The 18,897-nt window shown below is 26.7% G+C and overlaps 1 protein-coding gene across 2 annotated transcripts in view; it reads right to left on the bottom strand.

Annotated features, from left to right (window-relative positions):
• Nucleotides 1-1,949: 1,949 nt before the first annotated feature.
• The window catches only part of LOC111674878 (adenylate cyclase type 9), a 102,685-nt gene continuing 85,737 nt past the window's right edge, over nucleotides 1,950-18,897 (bottom strand). For both annotated transcript variants that reach the window (XM_046945340.1, XM_046945341.1), the window contains 4 exons: nucleotides 17,663-17,940; nucleotides 8,749-9,891; nucleotides 8,506-8,606; nucleotides 1,950-8,442 (listed from right to left, as the gene is read on the bottom strand). In XM_046945340.1, the coding sequence (XP_046801296.1) occupies nucleotides 5,348-8,442; nucleotides 8,506-8,606; nucleotides 8,749-9,891; nucleotides 17,663-17,940 (4,617 nt within the window). In that variant the 3' untranslated portion in view covers nucleotides 1,950-5,347. The remainder of the gene's footprint in view (nucleotides 8,443-8,505; nucleotides 8,607-8,748; nucleotides 9,892-17,662; nucleotides 17,941-18,897) is intronic.

The raw sequence follows: 18,897 nt of genomic DNA, 5'->3' as shown, positions 1-18,897 counted from the left end.
TTTGTCATCTAGAACAGAATTTATGATAGCTCAAAGTTCAGACTCTAATATCACTAATTTAGTTGTGTTTTCGAAGTCATAACATTACTAAAAGCTCAATATCTCGAAAACTATTTAAGATATTTCAATAAAAGTGGTGTTGTGTTTAAGCTACAGAATTGGGCTACAAGAACTTTTAAATTTTTAACGCCTTCTGCCACACCCACTATATGAAAATAGGCGTTCTAAATAAATGCTCAAATTATTAATAATTGATGGGATTGGATACTTTTATAGTACAACCAATCTGTAGACAAATTCCATCTCTATCCGTGTGCCAATTTTCAGGGTGATTCATGAGCTATGAATGATGATATGGTCCCTCAAAGTTAATCCTCAAACATCACTAATGGAGTGTTTTTTGCTATTTTAAAATTGTTTAAATCTTTATATCTCTTAAACTAATTGAGATATTGAAATAAAATTGGTTTCGTATTTTAGATAAAAAACCAGGCTATAAGTGCTATTTACATTTTACAACAAGTGCCACGCCTATTTTTGGAAAATTACACTTTCCTAAGGCAATAAAAATCTCCGCCCCTTTAGGGCGTGGCCATAATTTTTTATAATACATATGTAGACAATTTCATTTGCTTTCCGGTTGCCAAATTTGAATAAAAAAGTTCACCTACAACAGAAGATATGACGCTTTAAAGTTTATCATTAAAACACCAGAAAAAGTAAAAAAATGCATTTTTTGAAATTTCATGAAACACCAGGAGAACATAATTGAATAGAAGGTGAATTTTTGTTCATACTATTTTTCAAAGCTTAATAACTTGAAAACTACTAGAGATATTGTTACGATATTGGTGTCATATTTTAGCTATTGAATTGGGCTACAAGACCAATTAAAATTTTCACGCCTACTGCCACGCCCACTATATGAAAACAAGACGTTTTTAATAAACTGTAATTTGTTTTTTATATATGGCATTTTATAATTTTTTAAGGCATCGATTCCGTAGACAAGTTCAATAACTATCTGCTAGTCTATTTTCTGGGTGATTTGTTAGCTAGGACAGAAGTTATGATAGCTCAAAGTTCAGACTCTAATATCACTAATGTAATTGTGTTTCGAAGTCATAACATTACTAAAAGCTCAATATCTCGAAAACTATTTAAGATATTTTAACAAAAGTGGTGTCTTATTTAAGCTACAGAATTGGGCTTTAAGATCCATCGTAATTTGAATGTCCACTGTCACGCCCACTATATGAGAAGTAGGTGTTTAATATAAATTTTCATATTATAAATTTCATATAGAAATATATAAATTTTCATATAGAAGGAACTTATGATCGCTTTATCGGTAACTGTAATGCCCACTATATGAATTTTACATATTTTCTTTATGATTCCAATATTTACTTACCTTTTACATATGATTATTTTAAATAACTTTTAAACATTGGATGTATTTTTTTCTAATAACATTCAAAATATATTTTTGATTGATTTTATTTTATTTTTTTTGTTCTAAATTTCGTATCATTTCTTGTGTATGATTTTTATTTTCATATAAATAAATTATTTATAATATCTGTAATATTTAAATATTTTTCGATTTATTTGTTACACTTTTGTTACTGTGTTACTGTTATAGTTTTGTTATAAATTAATAACAATTTTATTAAAAATTAATTATTTTAATTGAGTTAATATTTATTATATATTTTATTTATATTTTGTTTTCATTTTGGCTAATTACTAACAATTATGTATAAATATTTAAATAGATTTTTAATACAAGTACATATAAAAACTATAACATTGGAAAACTTAACATACATATAATATATATTTTTTGTAGATTAAATAGAGTAAATTTTATAAAAAGTTTTAGTTTAATAATAATAAAAAAATAATTTACAAAATTGTTTATTAAATTGGAAAATAAGAAAGCCTTAATAAAACTAAAAAATATATACAATTAAAAAATTAGTAACATTTTTATAAAACTATAATTTATACACAATAAATATTTATTTGAGTAATAGGATATTTAGGTTTTCTTTTTATATAAAGGCTGTTCACAGTTGTTTTTCAAAATGATTGTTTTTTTTTGACTGTGATAAGCATATTTTGTAAACTTCGACATTTAGTTAATTTTTTCTGTTTTTTTTTGTTACGGTTTAATGATATTTAAAAAATTTATAAAATTCTTTGTTAAAAAAATGTGTAACAAATTGTTTTTTTTTTATTTAAAGGTGTAGACATAGAGATTTTTTTCTTGTTATTATTTTAATAATAAATAAGTTTTTTTTATGATATTATTTAATTATCTTTATTTTTTATAATTAGTTTTAAAACAGTTTTAAACTTGAGTTCGTTTCATGTATTTATAATTCATTTCAACATTTTTCTTATTTTGTTAAATATTTTGAGCTTCTTTTTTGAAAAAGTATTAATTATCAGTTACTTTTGTCTTAATATTTAACACTATTCAAGTTGTTAATATCAAAAGAAAACTATTGATTTTAAAATGTTCACTATGACTCTTCAATGGTGGTATAAATTAACAAACAATTTCCGGTTTATAGTTTTGTTAATGTAGAAACAGAAATGTTAATTACATACTTTTATTTTAGGAGGAAACATGGACAACATTTTTTGTTTTCACCCTTTTCTAGTTTTAGACAAAAGAATGAATTTCCTAAGTACTCGCTGAATAGTGTTAATATCATAATTAGTTCTATGAAGAATACATTTAGAATTTGTCTAATGTGTTTTTTAATACTTGTTTTTTTTAACAGTTTTACTATTTTTTTACAAGATTTTCTAATACATTTTTTATTTTTTTTACAATTTGTTTTATGTTGTTAACATTTTGCTAATACATTCAAATATAAGACTTATTCATATAAAATACAAGTTGTTATTTTGTTTACTTTATTATGTATTCTTATTAAATTAAATGTTTAACATCATGTCATTTTTATTTAAAAAATGTTTATTTTCAACGGCAAGATTTTATAAAACAAAACTTTATATTTATTTACCATAGCTCATGTTTAGCTCATGAAAAAAGGTTTATGTCTCGACTAAACTGTATGGTCCTTCATAAGTAACGTGCTGTTTACCTTTTATCAAATTTTAAAAACACATCTGTTTAAGGATAATTTGTGTTTTATTATTTAGAATGAATGGGTTGAGTTTTGGCTAAATCTGTTAACAAATATGGTGTTTCGCAAGCAGGGAAAAGTTTAATTTTGAAATATTTAAAATTTTTATTAAAAATAGTACTTTTTATAGATTAGATGTACGAAAAAACTTTTTTATTTTTTATAGATATGTTCACTAACTAATCAATTGGCTAGTCTATGGACTTATCTGTGGGCTGGACAGCTGACAAATCTGTGACTATGCTAGACATGAGTCAATCCACTTTCCGCTTTTTGGCCATTTAAGAAAAGTTGATTTTTCGACTTTTTACAATTTAAAAGAATAATTTTTTTACAAGTTTTTCTTATAAGAAACTAAATATTTCGAATTTATTAGGACATAATTGTCTACCTTCAGTTTCATCGACAAAAGGTCAATAGTTCGATTTTTCAAAAGACCATTAATAGAGCAGTATAAACTAATCTTTTAAATTGACAATAATCTATTCTATACACTAGTTTGTGTATTCTTTAGAAAAATCTATTGACTATTCTATTGACGAACCTTTAGACTAGTCTATTAACTAGACTTTGGACTATTCTATAAACCAATATATGACCCAGTATATGGACTAGTATATTGAATAATTTAAGACTAGTTTGTCTTAAGACTTTTCAATTTACTGTTCTATAGGCTAGTCCATTGAATATTGTAAGGTCTACCTTTTTTGGCAATTCTATACATTAGTCAATTAACTAATATTGTAAGGCCTAGTCTTTAGAGTATTCTATGGATTACTCTATTTTATTAGATAGTTTTAGGACAAGTCAATAAAGTAATGTACGAACTACTCCATAGACTATTTATAAAACTAGTCCATTGAGTAGTCAAAAATTACTTAAAAGTAACTATTGTACGGAATTTTCCATGCCTGACTTACAGATATTCTCTCTTTTTTATTTTTTTCATATTATAAAGATCCTGATTAACTATTTGTATAGAACTGGTATTTTCTGTATTTTTCGATATTAAATATTACTGAAAAATACAAAAGTATTGAGTTTTCCATGCCTTGTCTTTAGATACCTTTCTTTTTGTGCAATCTAATCTATTCGTGCAATCTCATCTGTTTCAAGAATTCAATATATCGTAACTAATGCTGCTAATAAATATGGTCCTTCGTAAGTAATCGGCGTATCTGAGTTTCGTTCCATTTTTCATTATATTTGTTCTAAAGAAGGATATTCAAATTCTGAATTCCAATATAGAGGAATATTCACATTCAATTTCGGAATAGTTCGTCATGATTAATAAAAGGGAAGAGATTTCTGGAAAACAACTTAAAATTTGTACTCGTGTTAAAAGAGGTGATTAAAAGAGGTGCTTTCTTTTCCATTCTAATAAAGTGAAAAAGTAATACTTTGACTACTTGAAAAAGTAAAGAATTACAAACATAATTTCGCCATAAATGACGCCTTATTCTAAAATATTAGCCAATTTCAGATAATCTGAGACAAATATTTTTTAACTTTTCAAGTAAATTTGATAATAAAACAGAATATTATAAGTCACAAAGTTTAGGGTCTAGTTATGCGATCATTTTTAGAAAATTAACGTATAAACGAAGAACACATAAAAACATAATTTTAAGGATAATTCTTATGGACCATTCTAATAATATAGAGCTTTTTATATATCTTGAGATTTTCGCTATAACAAATATCATATAGGATTTTAACTTATTATTTTCAATTAATTTAATTATCAAAAAAATTTTAGTTTCGCACATTAAATGCATTTGAAACCATTTGTAATCGCTGGAGTAAATCAAAGCTTTTCATAAAATGCAGGAATATTTCGATATTTGAAAATTCGCATATAGGATTTATAAATATAATTAAGTAAAAATTTGAGAAATAAAATTTCTTCGTCAGATTCGTTTTAGTAAAATAAATGTATATCATTCCTTAGCATTTTGAAAAACTTTTTGGTATTTTACTAACCACACAGTTGCATACATTTCTCAAAAACTCTAAGCCATTTTTTATTTTCAAGAAACAGGCCGGCTGGTAAAAACAGTTTTTGAAAACTTCACACGAAATATGACAAAAACTGCTTCTTGTGCCTTTGCCTTGTCTCTTATAGAAAAATTTCTCCATCATATAATATGTATGTTTAAAAGAAAACAAATCATCTTTATGATTTAACTAACACTACCATTTTGCTTACCGTTTCCCATCTGTGAACTGTGAGTCTCTTCCTCCTCTTCATCATCACCCAAAAGATCAGGTTTTCGTCGGGTAAATAAAAATACTTCCATATTATCTTTGCCCTTAACATAAACACTGCCACGAGGTTCAAATTCATATTTGGCTTCCAAAAAGGGTAAACAATCTTTACCCACTTGTATACGATTCGAAACACCAGTGGAGTCCATACGAGAAGCCACATTAACCGCATCACCCCATATATCGTAGTGCAGTTTACTAGTGCCTATAACACCAGCCGTAACATCACCCACATTGAAACCTATGCGCAGTATCAAATTAAACTCCAATAGATCCTTATTGAAAGCATCCACTACACCCTGCATGGCCATGGAAAATTCCATTAAGGCATAAATATGTTCATAGCCATCGCCACGATGATTGGGATCCAAACCACTAGCTGCCATAAATGTTGAACCAATAGTTTTAATTTTCTCCACACATTTAAATTCAGGACGTGATAACAACTCATCAAAATCTCCTATCAGTTCATTGAGAACTCTCAAATATTCTTTGCCTCCCAAATAGCTTTCATCGTACATTTCGTTAAAATTAACAATGGAGGCAAAAATAATACCAACATTATGATGATTTTCGGAATATTTGGCGGTATTTTTTAAATGTTCAGCTACATGTTTCGGTATGATGTTGTGCAGTAACATATCAGCTTGATTTTTCATATTCTGGACACGAATCTTATCTTGATTAGCTACCGCATTGCCATAGAATGTCAAACGATAACCAATTTCAAATTCCCGATTCAGAAACCATACTAACACAAGAATAAGAAATAAATCCAAATAGATTTCGACATGATAATCTTGAAACCATTTAATTTCTTCAATAATATATTTGGCCACATCCCGACGTAGATGCGGCAATCGGGTGGCATTGAGTAGAGATGCGGCGGACTCGGTGGCATCGGAACGATTTGAGTAGACCAATAGTTGGGAAACAGCTATGCCCACAAAACATAAAGCTGCTAGAAAGGCTAAAATATTACGCATCCAACAGTTTAATTGGGTAAAATTGCAAAAATGGACTATGCACACAAATATCAGGAAACCGTAATGATATTCGAACGCCTCCAGTTCATTGAGATCCAATAAAAGAAAATTTGCTATAATTAAAATAACCGGCATAGCCATTAATACTGCCAAACATATGTGCCAAGGATACCAACTAGAAATGGCCTCAAATAAACGATCGGCACAGGATTCACTATTGGCTACTTTCGTTCTGGTATGGGTGGAATGTCTACGACACATTTGGCGGGTAAATAGAAATAAAGCAAATATTTGTATGGCGGTAAAGCAGGTAAAAAGCGATACCCATAGGCGAAAACTGGGCGTAACCGTGTTCGGTGTCATTAGGAATAAAGAGATGGAAATACACAAATAAACCGCCAAACCCACGAAAATATCTATGTAAGTATTATATCTGGGCGTGGCTAAAGTGGGAGGTCCTTCCGTTTCACTTTCATTACCAAATCTATGGGCTTTCGAACGAAAGTCTCTTTCCATTTGGCGGGATTTGAAGTATAAACTAAATCTCCTAAGAGGAGGTTTGACTAGATAACTCCTTTGGGATTTGGCATTATCACGTACACAGCGTATCAGCTGGAGATCTGATTGTTTGCGCAGTTGTTGTAAACAAGCTGCCAAAGGATCAGCAACTTGTCCACTTGCAAAATCTTGAGGCGGAGGTGGTGGCATCATGGCGGCAGGTAGTGGCACATTGGGAACATTTTGTACATCTCCCAAATTGGAGATGCTGGAAGTTGAACTGGTAAAATAGCCGGAAACACGGTGAGTACTAATGGCGGTTTGGTTAAGGGCATAAATTTGCTGTTGTATCGATGAACGGCGAGAATTACTTTTGATGCCTGAATCTTTGCGGGAAGTGGCGGAGGGACATATACTTAAACCATCCGGCCATATGCTGGAGTTACGTGAGTGTGTAGGTTGATGTGCATTAGCTGCACCAGGTACAATTAGTGGTTGTGTGGCATTGTTGTTATTCACTCCCTCCGCTTTGGCTGCCGTCAAGGTGGAAGCCCTGGGTCTAGGTAATGGTGAGGTTTCCGATTGTCCACTTCTACCGCACTGCGAACGATAGCTACCAGATCTACCAAATGGAGAGATATCACTACGAGACTGACTAATGTATGATCTAATATCAATGATGTCATCGAACATGGAGTATTGACCGGGAGAACAACAACTAGCATCGGGAGAACGATTAACACTGTTACTTATTCCCGTTGAAGTAGCCACATGATGCAGCGCGGGTTTATGCGGTATTTCCAGCATATTGGTATTAGGTTTACTATTTTCTACTACCACAGGTTGTAGCGGTTGATAACCATTGGGTTCTATAAAAGCTACTGTTTCTTCGTTTCCCGTGGGTGTCTTTGGTACAGGATGCATTAAGCTGATGCTTACCTCAGTGTTAGTAGACTTTTCATTTGTCTTACCTATATCCTCTAGTTTTTTAAGAAATCTCGGTACCTTCCATACCTTTAACCTTATCTTTGGTCTACTATTGGCTACAGCAGTTTTGCCATTTTTATTGGACTCTTGGCTCTCATCATTCGTTTGTTCAGGTTCATTTTCAGAATCCAAACTTCCAGGTAAACTTTTCGTTGTTATTATAATCTTTGGTCTTTCACGACAAACTATAACGGGCGGTATTCCCGCCGCAGCGGGGTGTATAATGCCACGTTCAACATCCATTTCCCGGGATTGTGATTTTTTGCGCAATTTCATGCTTAACGAAGTCAGTCTTGGTCGTATTGAGAGTACAGGAGAAGGATTTAAGGATGTTGATAGTTGACCCACCGGTGAAGCGGGTGGAACATTGGGATGTATAACAGAAATATTGGTAGCACTTTGCGTTAACGAGATAGGTTGTCCTGGTATACCGGGCAGCTGTAAATGACTACTTGCTGAGTTGGCATGTACACTGGGACATAAACTGTTGGCGCGGGAGATATCTTTTCGGCGACCCACCACAAAATAAGTGCGGTGACCTGTAGAAATGAGGAAAATATTGTTAATCTCATTCAAAGTTTTGAAAATATTTAATAATTTACCAAAAACTTCTTCTCCTTCATCTAGATAATAAGCTTCACCCAGAAAACTTGCTGTTTCTTCGGATATATGAACTTGTTCAGGTTTACCAGACGACTCCATTCTAAAATAAAATTATAGGGACATTAATTGATATTTTTCAATTACAATTATTTTAAATGACTTTTTTAATAGCAATCACTTGTAATTGAATTAAACTTGTATATTATGTGTAATGTCTTATTTTATGTATGTATTTAACTTACTTATTTGCCAATGATACATCGTTACTCCAGACATCAAACTTGACTCGCCTCGTACCAACTATACCACACAAAACAGTGCCCGTGTGAACTCCCACACGCATTTTAACACCTTCATGCCGCTGTGCATCAAAACAACGCATAGCATCTATCATACCTAAACCCATTTCCACACAACATATAGCATGATCCGGCCTAGGTTCCGGACAGCCCGACACACAATAATAACAATCACCTAGTGTAGAGATTTTCTCGCAACCATTTAACGTACATAAATCATCGAATCTTTCGAAGAGATCATTTAAAATTTCCACCAACTGTTCGGCGGTTTTCGTTGAAGACATTCGTGTAAAGCCTACAATATCGGCGAAAAGTATACTGACATTTTCCATACTATGCATGTGAAAGGGACGAAATAAAGACTTTACATCATTCGAGGGCCTCGGACGCATATAGTGTGATTCGGGCTTTATGGAACCATCATTATTACCATCAATGCCTCCCTCATTCAATAACATATCAGCAACTTTAGGCGGCATTACCGAGTGAATCATTTTCTCTTTTAATTGTTTCTCTAACTCCAGCTGACGTCTGACTAGTAAATTCTGTCCTACTTTCATGAAAGTACCACGCATTCGCACCAAATTCATGACCAACACATGCAAACCCACCAAATGTACACACACATGACAAAGTATCCTTAAGAATAGAATTTTATAACTAAAATCTGCCGTGGCGCCATGCACCGCATTTCCTGCCACCACCATATGGGTAACCACCTCAAATAATATGGTATAGCTGATGGCTATGGCCGCACTCAACCACAGAGTCATTGGTAGGGCGGTGTAGATAAGAAGGACTATTTCTAAACAAATGGCAAAGTGGCCCAAAGGGCTAAAAGCTCGACCGGTATATGTGAGGAATATTAATGATGTGGCACACAAAATTCCCGCCGTAATTGCGGATGTGGCTATGTGATTTGCTCGATACATATCCCAGTGTGTGAAGCATATGGCTACGATTGTTATAAGCGATATAAGAGAAAAGGAACTTGATATAGGACGCCAAAAATCTTCTGAACCGCCATCTACTAGAAAGTAGAGAAACCAGACAACTGAACAAAGGAGTATGTAGGATAGAGTGAATCTAGAATGAAAAATAAAAGAAAATTGTTATTAAATTCTAAAATCTTTTAGCTAATTAATATTTGAAAAGTAGTTTTGGTTTATTATAAAAAATGTTTTGTTATTCTTTAAGAACACAAATGCCTTTAACAGAAATTATTAAATAAACTAAATTTTAATTTGTTTGCTTTTACCCTCATTTTTTGTTTTTGCTTATCTTGGCAAAACTTATAGATGAAGTTTGAAAAGTCTGAAGCGTGTATTTGACATATTACATTTTTGGGATTATTAAAGATGAAATCAGTGGTTTCCAAAGCTATGAAAAACTTCCCCCTTTTGGAAAAAACTTATTAGAAATTTATCTATAAACATAAAATTTTTTAATAAAAGCTTAATATGACTAAAATTTTAAAAATAAAAAATTAATCAATTTTAAAGAGAATTTTTAACAAAGAAAATTTAAAGAGAATTTTCTCTAAAGAAAATTTAACTAGAATTTTCTAAAATAAAAGTTTAACGATATTTTTCTAAAATAAAAGTTTAACAATATTTTTTAAGAAATAAATTTTGATGCCAATTTTCTATAGAGACAATTTTATTTAAATTTTTCTTTTAAGGGAATTAAAGAAAAAATTTCTATATGTAATGAGAATTTTATGAACATTTTCTTTTAAGAAAATTTGACGAAAATTTCCTATAAAGAAAATTTGACGAAAATTTTCTATAAAGAAAATATAATGAACATTTTCTATAAAGAAAATATAATGAAAATTTTCTAAAAATAAAATTTAATGAAGATTTTCTATAAAGAAAATTTAATGAAAATTTTTTATAAAGAAAATGTAGTAAAAATTTTCTATAAAGAAAATTTTGTGAAAATTTCTTATAAAGAAAATTTAATAAAAATTTTCTATAAAGAAAATTTAACAAAAATATTCTATAAAGAAAACTTAACAAAAATTTTCTATAAAGAAAATGTAACGAAAATTTTCTATAAAGAAAATGTAACGAAAATTTTCTATAAAGAAAATGTAACGAAAATTTTCTATAAAGAAGATTTGACGAAAATTTGCTATAATGAAAATTTGACGAAAATTTTCTATAAAGAAAATATAATGAACATTTTCTATAAAGAAAATATAATGAAAATTTTCTAAAAATAAAATTTAATGAAGATTTTCTATAAAGAAAATTTAATGAAAATTTTCTATAAAGAAAATTTAGTAAAAATTTTCTATAAAGAAAATTTAATGACAATTTTCTATAAAGAAAATTTAGTGAAAATTTCCTATAAAGAAAATTTAGTGAAAATTTCCTATAAAGAAAATTTAATGAAAATTTTCTGTAAAGAAAATTCAACAAAAATATTCTATAAAGAAAACTTAACAAAAATTTTCTATAAAGAAAATGTAACGAAAATTTTCTATAAAGAAAATGTAACGAAAATTTTCTATAAAGAAAATGTAACGAAAATTTTCTATAAAAAAAAATTAACGAAAATTTTCTATAAAAAAAATTAACGAAAATTTTCTTTAAAGAAAATGTAACGAAAATTTTCTATAAAGAAAATTTAACGAAAATTTTCTATAAAGAAAATTAAATGAAAATTTTCTATTAGGAAAATTTAATTAAAATTTTTTATAAAGAAAATGTAATCAAAATTTCCTATAAAGAAAATTTAATGAAAATTTTCTATAATGAGAATTTGACAAATATTTCCTATGAAGAAAATTTTGCAAAAATTTTCTATAAAGAAAATTTAATAAAAATTATATAATGAACATTTTATGAACATTTTCTATAAAGAAAATTGAATAAAAATTTTCAATAAAAAATTTAATAAAAATTTTCTATAAAGAAAATTTAAATAAAATTTTTATATAAAGAAAATTTTCTATAAAAATATTTAATAAAAATCTTTATAAAAACTTTTATTAAACACCATTTATCATAAATGTTCTACATAAGGAATATTTATAAAAAATAGTCTATAAAAAGAAATTTTACTGAAAATGTTCTATAAAAAAGAAAATTTATCGAAAATTTTCTATAAAAAGAAAATTTATTGAAAATTTTCTATAAAAAGAAAAAAAAAACAAAATTTATCGAACATTTTCTAAATGAACTTATATCAAAATTTTTTATTAAGAGAAACATTATCGAAAATTTTCTATAAAATGAAATTGTAAGTATCAAAAAATACCTTTAAAAAGAAATGATATAGAACAATTTCTTAAAAAAAAGAAATTTCATAAAAAAAACTTTTATAAAAAATAAAATTTAACTTAAATTTTCTATAAAAGTTTCAAAAAATGTCTTAAAAAATTTTTAACAAATTATTTTTTTTGGGGGTAAAATTCACGCAAAATTAAAAAGCAATTATTATATTTAAAAATATTTTTCTAACAACTTAATCCTCAAACTTAGTGCTGCTCGTTAATAACAAATCCTTTTTTAACTAACACGGGCGCAAAAATAATCTTTTTCATTATAAACATTCACAATTATTCACTGTGTTTGCTTTTTAACACATTTTGCTGAGTTATTATTACTAATTAAGTGCAATTAAAACTTCTTTAATAAGTTGCTGTTCGAAGCTAAGAAAAACTCTATTAAAATCGTTTTGTAGCAAGAAAAAGTATAAAATTACTGGAGATTAATTTAAGTGTGTGCGCTTGTGAAAATAATAAAATAGTTGTATGTATTAGAATTATGTAAGTGTGGTTGTTAGTATAATTAAAAAAGAAATTGCTCAACACCACATAAATCGATAATTTCTAGTATTTAATATTTATTACACATACTTTTTTTAGTATGAAAAAATGTGTTTAAGTAATTTACGTTGTTAGTTAAAGAAAATAAAGCAAAATTGGTTTATTTCTACTATAAACATAAATTTATTTTTATATAATTTATATAACCTTTAATTTATAAGGATATGTCCATTGCTGTTAGGTCTATCTAAAAATCATTTTAGTAAATTTCCTAAATCATAAACACTTACTCACTTTGTTCTTTGTTTTTAAATAATTATGTCATTATTACTTAATACATACAGTAGGAATATATGTGAAAAAACTTTGTTATTAAACATTAGTTTAATGCGGTCATAATGATTGTTTGTCGTCAAATTTAATGACAAATACGTGTAGAACAATTATAAGTTAAGACAGTAAGTCTATTTAATATAGTGAGAAAAACGAAAAAGTAGAAAGCGAATATGTATTTTAGAAGGAAAAAACATTTTCCAGTAGAGTATAAAGAGATATTTTTCGATTGAACGATAAAGTTCAAATCACATGGGAATGTATGTGTGTTATATTATATAATTATAACTGTCCTAAAAATATATTTAATCGTTTGTGATAAAAAAATAAAATGTTTGGAAAAAATTGTGGTCATTAAGTGAATGTTGATAGGAATCACGTATTGATAAATTAAATTTCTAATTTATAAACTTTCTATAAAAGGAAAATTTATCGAAATATATCTATAAAATATATAGAAAATTTTTCATATGAACAAAATTTATCGAATTTTTTTTTTTTTGCAGAATGAAATGTTTTTGTGTGATGAGTGTGTGTTTTCAAAGAGTTTTTGTGTAGATCTTAATGAAACTATAAGTACATTTTATTTTTATATTTCAAGTTAGCAAAGTATCATGCCCTCATACAAAGTAAGTTTAAGAAACTAGTGTCATCAATTTTTTTTATTGAAACAAACATTTGTTTATCTGAGAATCTATTAGAGCTAGAATCTTCATATTTAGTATGAACATCTTTGACATCCTGTGAACTACAACAGATTGGGACAAGTAGATTCAAGATCACTATTAAACAATAGTATCAATAGGGGGCGTGGCTCCTCACCTAAAAAGCAAATACTATAAGTCGTATATCTGGGAATATATAACTCCTTGAAAACATTTTAGTTTTAAAAACGTGTAGTGTTCTGGGACCCAGAGTATGTGTAAGCTAGTTTTCTATTTTTTATATAAGTAGAAGAATATTATTTAAAACAACGAAAAATTTATCATAAATTTTCATGTATTGAAAATTTCCTTCAAAGAAGAAAATGTATCGAAAATGTCCTATAAACAACAAAATTTATTTTACATTTTCTATAAAGAAGATAATTTATCGTAAATTTCCATGTAAAAGAAAATTTATGGAAAATTTTCATAAAGAAAAAAAAAACTATCGAAAATTATCTATAAAAAAGAAAATTTATCGTAAATTTTCTATAAAAAACATTTATTAAAAATTTCCTTTTAAAAAAAATATCAAAATTTCCTATAAAAATTAAAATATATCTTAAATTTTTTATAAAGAAGAAAATGAATTAAAAATTTCTTAAAAAACAAAAAATTTATCGAAAATTTCCAAAAATAAGAAAATGGATGGAAAATTTTCTATAAAGATAAAGATTTATTTAAAATTTTCAATAAAGACAAACATTTACAGAACTTTTTTTGTAAGAATAAGAAAAAAGATTTATCGATTTTTTTAAATAAATTTTTGTTTAAATTTTACCGACAATTTTAGTAAAATTATTCATTAAAAATATTATTTTGTTTAGAAATTTGTATTAATTTTTTTAATATTTTTAAATAAAAATATTATTATACTCATAAAAAGTATTTTCTCTAATGACGGCACAAATTACGCTATTAACAGGATATACAATTGAAAAAAAAAAATCCATATAAATATATCATAATTTTATTTTCTTTAAATTTTGTTTATTAAACATAGCGAATTTTTAGCAAATAAAAATTATGACATAAACAATATTTGCTAATAAAGCAATAATATTTTTTCGACAATAATTTAATTGATGATTATTTTTGTTAATAAATAAAAAAACCATTAACTAAATTATTTATACATATTGACGTCTTTGTTTACTTCCTTTCGTAAATATAAACAAAAATAAAAATTCGAAAATACGGCCCTGAAAAATTATTTGTAAGAAATCTTAACCTAAATAAACATCATCATATGGCCGCTAATGAACCGAGACGTTGAATGAAAATAGAAAAGAATAAGAAAAGTTTACTAGACCTTGAATTTTTTAAGTTGATATTAATTTGTAATGAAAAGGGAAAGAAATTGCAGAGAAACTTAATAAAATTGTAATGACACAAAAGATTTCCAAAATTTTCTTGCTATAATTTCTTGAGAAAAACTTTTATTCTATTCTTATGTACATGTTAGGAATTTGAATGTTTAAGTAACCACAGGAAACCTACCCCAACCAAGAAAATATTGTCTTTTGCAGCTTAACGTTCAAACTTTTCAGAAAATTGCTAAATATCGATTTAAGTTTTAATGTTTATTGCACATAAAACAACATTAGTTTTAAAGTGAGAATATTTGTGTGTCTTAGTCATTAGAGAACTTTAAAGGAATGGAAACAAATTTCAATTTTCAATAAATTTTCTTTTTATAGGAAATGATCAATAATATTTTCTTATATAGAAAAGTAATAATCACCTTTTTTATATAGAAAATTTTCGATAAATTTAAATTTTTTAGAAAGTTTTCGACAAATATTCTTTATAACTTTTTTTATATAAAAACTTTTTTATCAAACGATAAACCTTCATTTTATAGAAAATTTTTTATATATTTTTTTATTAAAATATCGAAAAATTTTCTTTTTATAAATAATGTTTGATAAAATTTTCTATAAACTTTTTAAATAAACAATTTTTGACAGACTTTTTTATATGAAATTTTTGATTAATAATATTATTAAAAAAAATTTGAATTAATTTCTTTTCCAAAATGTTTAAAAAATTTTCTATTTCTTGAAAGATTTTCTAAAAATTTTGTTGCAGATAATTCGTAATAAATATTATCTTAGAAAAACTTATTTTTTTAGAAATATATTTTCTTATCATAAACATTTTTCCATAACAAATTTTCCTTTTAGGTTAAATATTTAATAATTTGTTTTATTGAAACATTTTGAAAATGTTCCATAAATGTTCATTTTATATAAAACATTTTCTTTTTTCAAAAATATTTCTTAAATTTTCTATCAGTTTTCTTTTAAAAATATTTGTAAATTAGAAAATTTCTTTTATGGAAATTTTTTCATAAATCTTAATTTTTATAGAAAATTTTTAATAAATCCCTCCCTTAATTTCCTAATTTTTAGACAAACTTCGATGATTTTTTATTGACAATTTTCGAAAAATTTTAGTTTATAGAAAATTTTCGATAAATTTTCTCTTTATAGCCAATTTTCAATAATTTTCTTTTTATTTTCAATAAATTTTATTTTTATTTAAAATTTTCTTTTCATTTAAAACTTTGATCAACTTTGTGCATATTAAACATTTTTAACAAAATTTCTTTTTATAGAAAATTTTTAATAAATTGTCTTTTAATAGAAAATATTCAATAAGTTTTCCATATAGAAAATTTTCGTTAAAATTTATTTTCATAGAAAATTTCTCTTAAATATCCAAAAATGTTCGTAAAATTTCCATTTTTCAGAAAAATGTCAATAAAACCCTGTTTTATAAAATTATTATTATTTTATAGAAAATTTTCCATAAATTTTCATTTGATATTTCGATAATGTTGTTTATAGTAGAACATTTTCAATAAAATTATTTTCTTTATTTTTTTTTTCAAAAAGATTTCATACCTTGTGCAACAGCTTATGTATACATATGGATAAAAAGAAAATTGTATATATGTATGTATATTGTTTGCAACAAGCCATTTTTCAGCATTAATGTTAACTTTATGACTTAACTTTCAATGCATGTTGTTAAAATTGTTGCTGTTGTTGTTATTGCATGTATACACACACGTTGCACAGTGCTTAAGTTTTGTTGCACATATACACATGTTTATAACTGTGCCACACATGCACTAATAATTCTAATCTCTGGTGTTCTGTTCTATTTTTTTTTTCTTACAAAATAACGAAACTAAACAAATGCCAACGACCTCCTGTTGTTTTGTAAAAATTACAAACACGCAGAGTAGTGCAGTGCTGAGGATCGCGAACAAAAACAATATTAGTGAAAAAAAAACAATGTTGAACTAGTGTGGAGAAAACAAAAAAGGAAAACAACCATAAACTACAACTACATATAGGAAAGACAACTTGTTCTTATAGATGGAAATGTATGAGCAGATTGTATGTATGTGTTTAATCAACGCTTTCGGTGGTGGTTATTGGTTCACATACTGCAGTCATAACAATTGCAAAAAAAATATATATATATATATATATATATATTCTTTAACATGGGTTACAAACTTTGCCGCAGCACTAACAAACTTAGGTGCAACATAAAATATTGTAAATCCAATATACCTAGGACAACAAGTGCTAATAATAACACAGAAAAAGGGAAAGCAATCTTAAAATTTTTGATTTTAACAGTGGATCTCATGATTTTAACAGTGGATCTCATGATTTTAACAGTGGATTCTCAGCATATCTTCCTATTTACATCTCCCCAGTTACAGTGCGTTTGTCTTGTAGTTTCATTATTGTTTGTTGCGTTTTCTTATTTTCATTTTGGCCTACAGTTGAAAAGTCATTAAAGCATGCAACAACAACTTTTTTATTGTATTTTTTCCTTTTCGATTTGTGTACAATAAAACCACGTTAGTGGCATTAAAGTTACTTGTTTTTTCGTTGTTAACCATAACACTAAAATAAAAAAAACTTGCTCTAACTTGCTATACATTGTGGCCAATTATTTGTCAAATAAAAATAGAAGAATAACAAAACTTTCATCTCAAATAAACTCGTTAACTTACCTGTATCTCATTCGTACATGTGAAAATACACTTGTTTGATATTGGCCCTCCAATACGGCTGAATCGAATTTAGGATCTAGCCACGAATTAGAGGCAGCACGTTCAAAGGCTACGGGTAACATGACGCTGCAGCAGGAATGACGACGTCCTGTTTGACTTAAATAGGTTTGTATGTGTGGTGCTAAAGCGATTTGTATGTCATCGGTGGAATTGGTACGACTGTCATTGGCTAAAACACCGGGTGGCATGGCGGTAAAGCTGACTGATTGTCGACGCGACTAAAAAAAGAAGAGAAAAAACATTAAGGAAACTTGTTAAAAGAAAAGCTATTAATAGTTTGTTTTTATATGTTTAGTACATTAAACGTATGATATATGAGATATTTATTGTTATTGCTCATACGCTGTGCTGGTTTAAACTTATAATTTATTACTTATACGTGAGGTTATTGAGTTTTTTATATGAATTATTTTAATGTACATACAAACATATTTAGAAAATTTTTGATAAAATTTTATTTCATAAAAAATTATCGATTAAGTATGACAATTTTGAATTTTTAGAAAATTTTTCGATTTGTTTTGTTTTTTGTAGATCAATTAGATTTTTATAGAAATTTTTTAATAAATTAAAATTTAATAGAAAAATTTCGATAAATTTTATTTTAATGGATCTTTTTAATGGAAAAATTTCGATAAATTTAAATAACAACTTTTTAGTAAATACGATTTTACTAGAAAATTGTCGATAAATTTACTACTTACAGAAAATTTTCGATAAAATTAGTTTTTTTCTTTTATAGAAAATTTTCGAAAAATTTTTATTTTTATATAACATTTTCAATAAATTTTTATTTTTTTATAGAAATTTGTAAATAAATGTTAATTTTTATAAAAAATTTAGATAAATTGCTTATTTTATTTTTTTAATTTACTTTTTATACAAAATTTTTGACAGATTTTCTTTTTAATAAAAAATTTTCAATAAATCTTTTTTCTGAGAAAATTTTAATAAATCTTCATTCCAATAGAAAACTAAAAAAAAATATTTTTCAAAGAAAATTAAAAATAATTTTTTTTAAAGAAAATTTTAGATAAAGATGAATTTTGTCATTTTATAAAGAAAAATTTTAGATAACGATGAAATGTGGATACATTTCCTTCTTATAGAACATCTTAAAGAAATTTTCATTTTATAGAAAATTTTCGATAAATTGTATTTTTAAAGAACATTTT

Source organism: Lucilia cuprina, chromosome 3, assembly GCF_022045245.1.
Source record: "Lucilia cuprina isolate Lc7/37 chromosome 3, ASM2204524v1, whole genome shotgun sequence".
NCBI lineage: Eukaryota > Metazoa > Arthropoda > Insecta > Diptera > Calliphoridae > Lucilia > Lucilia cuprina.
The sequence above is the reverse complement of the archived record's forward strand: the minus strand, read 5'-3'. Positions and strand labels throughout refer to the sequence as shown.